Source organism: Penaeus monodon, chromosome 34, assembly GCF_015228065.2.
Source record: "Penaeus monodon isolate SGIC_2016 chromosome 34, NSTDA_Pmon_1, whole genome shotgun sequence".
Taxonomy (NCBI): Eukaryota; Metazoa; Arthropoda; class Malacostraca; order Decapoda; family Penaeidae; genus Penaeus; species Penaeus monodon.
In genome coordinates, this window is record NC_051419.1 from 518,564 (window position 1) to 519,448 (window position 885).

Below are 885 nucleotides of genomic sequence, written 5' to 3' on the forward strand. Positions count from 1 at the left end.
AACAATTCTGCGATAATTCGGGCTTCACTGTTACTTACATTTTTCCCTTCATTCTCTATTTTCTTGGCATTGATTATTATGTTATTGTTGTGATGGTAATTATACCATTATCAATTATCCACACTATCTTCTATCGCTCTCTCGCTTTCGCGATACTTTTTCCCATTTCCGTTGCTCCTGCAGGTGCGACGGCATGAAGGAGTGCACGGTGGAGCCCAGCCTCCTCCACAGCCACCTGGCGGTCGCAGAGGGCTGCGTTGACACCCGGCTGGATCAGTACAGCCTGCACATAGAGCATGAGGATGCGGTCTCCGACCCCACTTGCCGCGTTGGGACTAGTCTCTTCGCTTCGCACAAAACCTGCTACGATGTGGACACTTCGACCGACTTCCTTGCAAGGAGGAGGAGCTGCATGGAGGCTGGGGGGGACATTGCCTTTTATGATTCCGACCCGACGTTTTTACAGTTTCTCAACGAAACTTTCGGCCTGTCGGAAAAGGGCTTACTTGTGCAAGGAATTATCGGCGAGGACGTGCGGCTTCGAGAACCACAACTTTATGCTGAAGACGTAGATAGATATCACATTAATTTCGACACACATTACGTTATGTCACACCAAAGTTTTGCGTCCGACGTGCCCGTTCTCTGTGCTTACCCGCCGCTCGTGGGAGTCCCCGATCGCCTCGAGACCGCGACCATAGCCGACGACCCCTGCTGGAGCAGCCCCTGCCTCTACGGTGGTACCTGCTTCAATACGACGCAGGCCCTGAATGCGGCCGCAGCCAGTGGAGACGACTTCATGTGCTTCTGCAGAGATGGTTACAGCGGCAACCTGTGTGAAAAAGCGAACACTGGTGGGTCTTTAACCTTCAGTACAATAGTTAA

General features: G+C 51.8%; 1 protein-coding gene across 1 annotated transcript in view; it reads left to right on the forward strand.

Annotated features, from left to right (window-relative positions):
* Positions 1–885, forward strand: part of LOC119594513 — a gene marked incomplete at its 3' end in the record, with an annotated part of 7,754 nt that overhangs the window by 253 nt on the left and 6,616 nt on the right. The window contains 1 exon segment of the mRNA XM_037943543.1: positions 184–854. Coding sequence (XP_037799471.1) covers positions 184–854 — 671 coding nt within the window.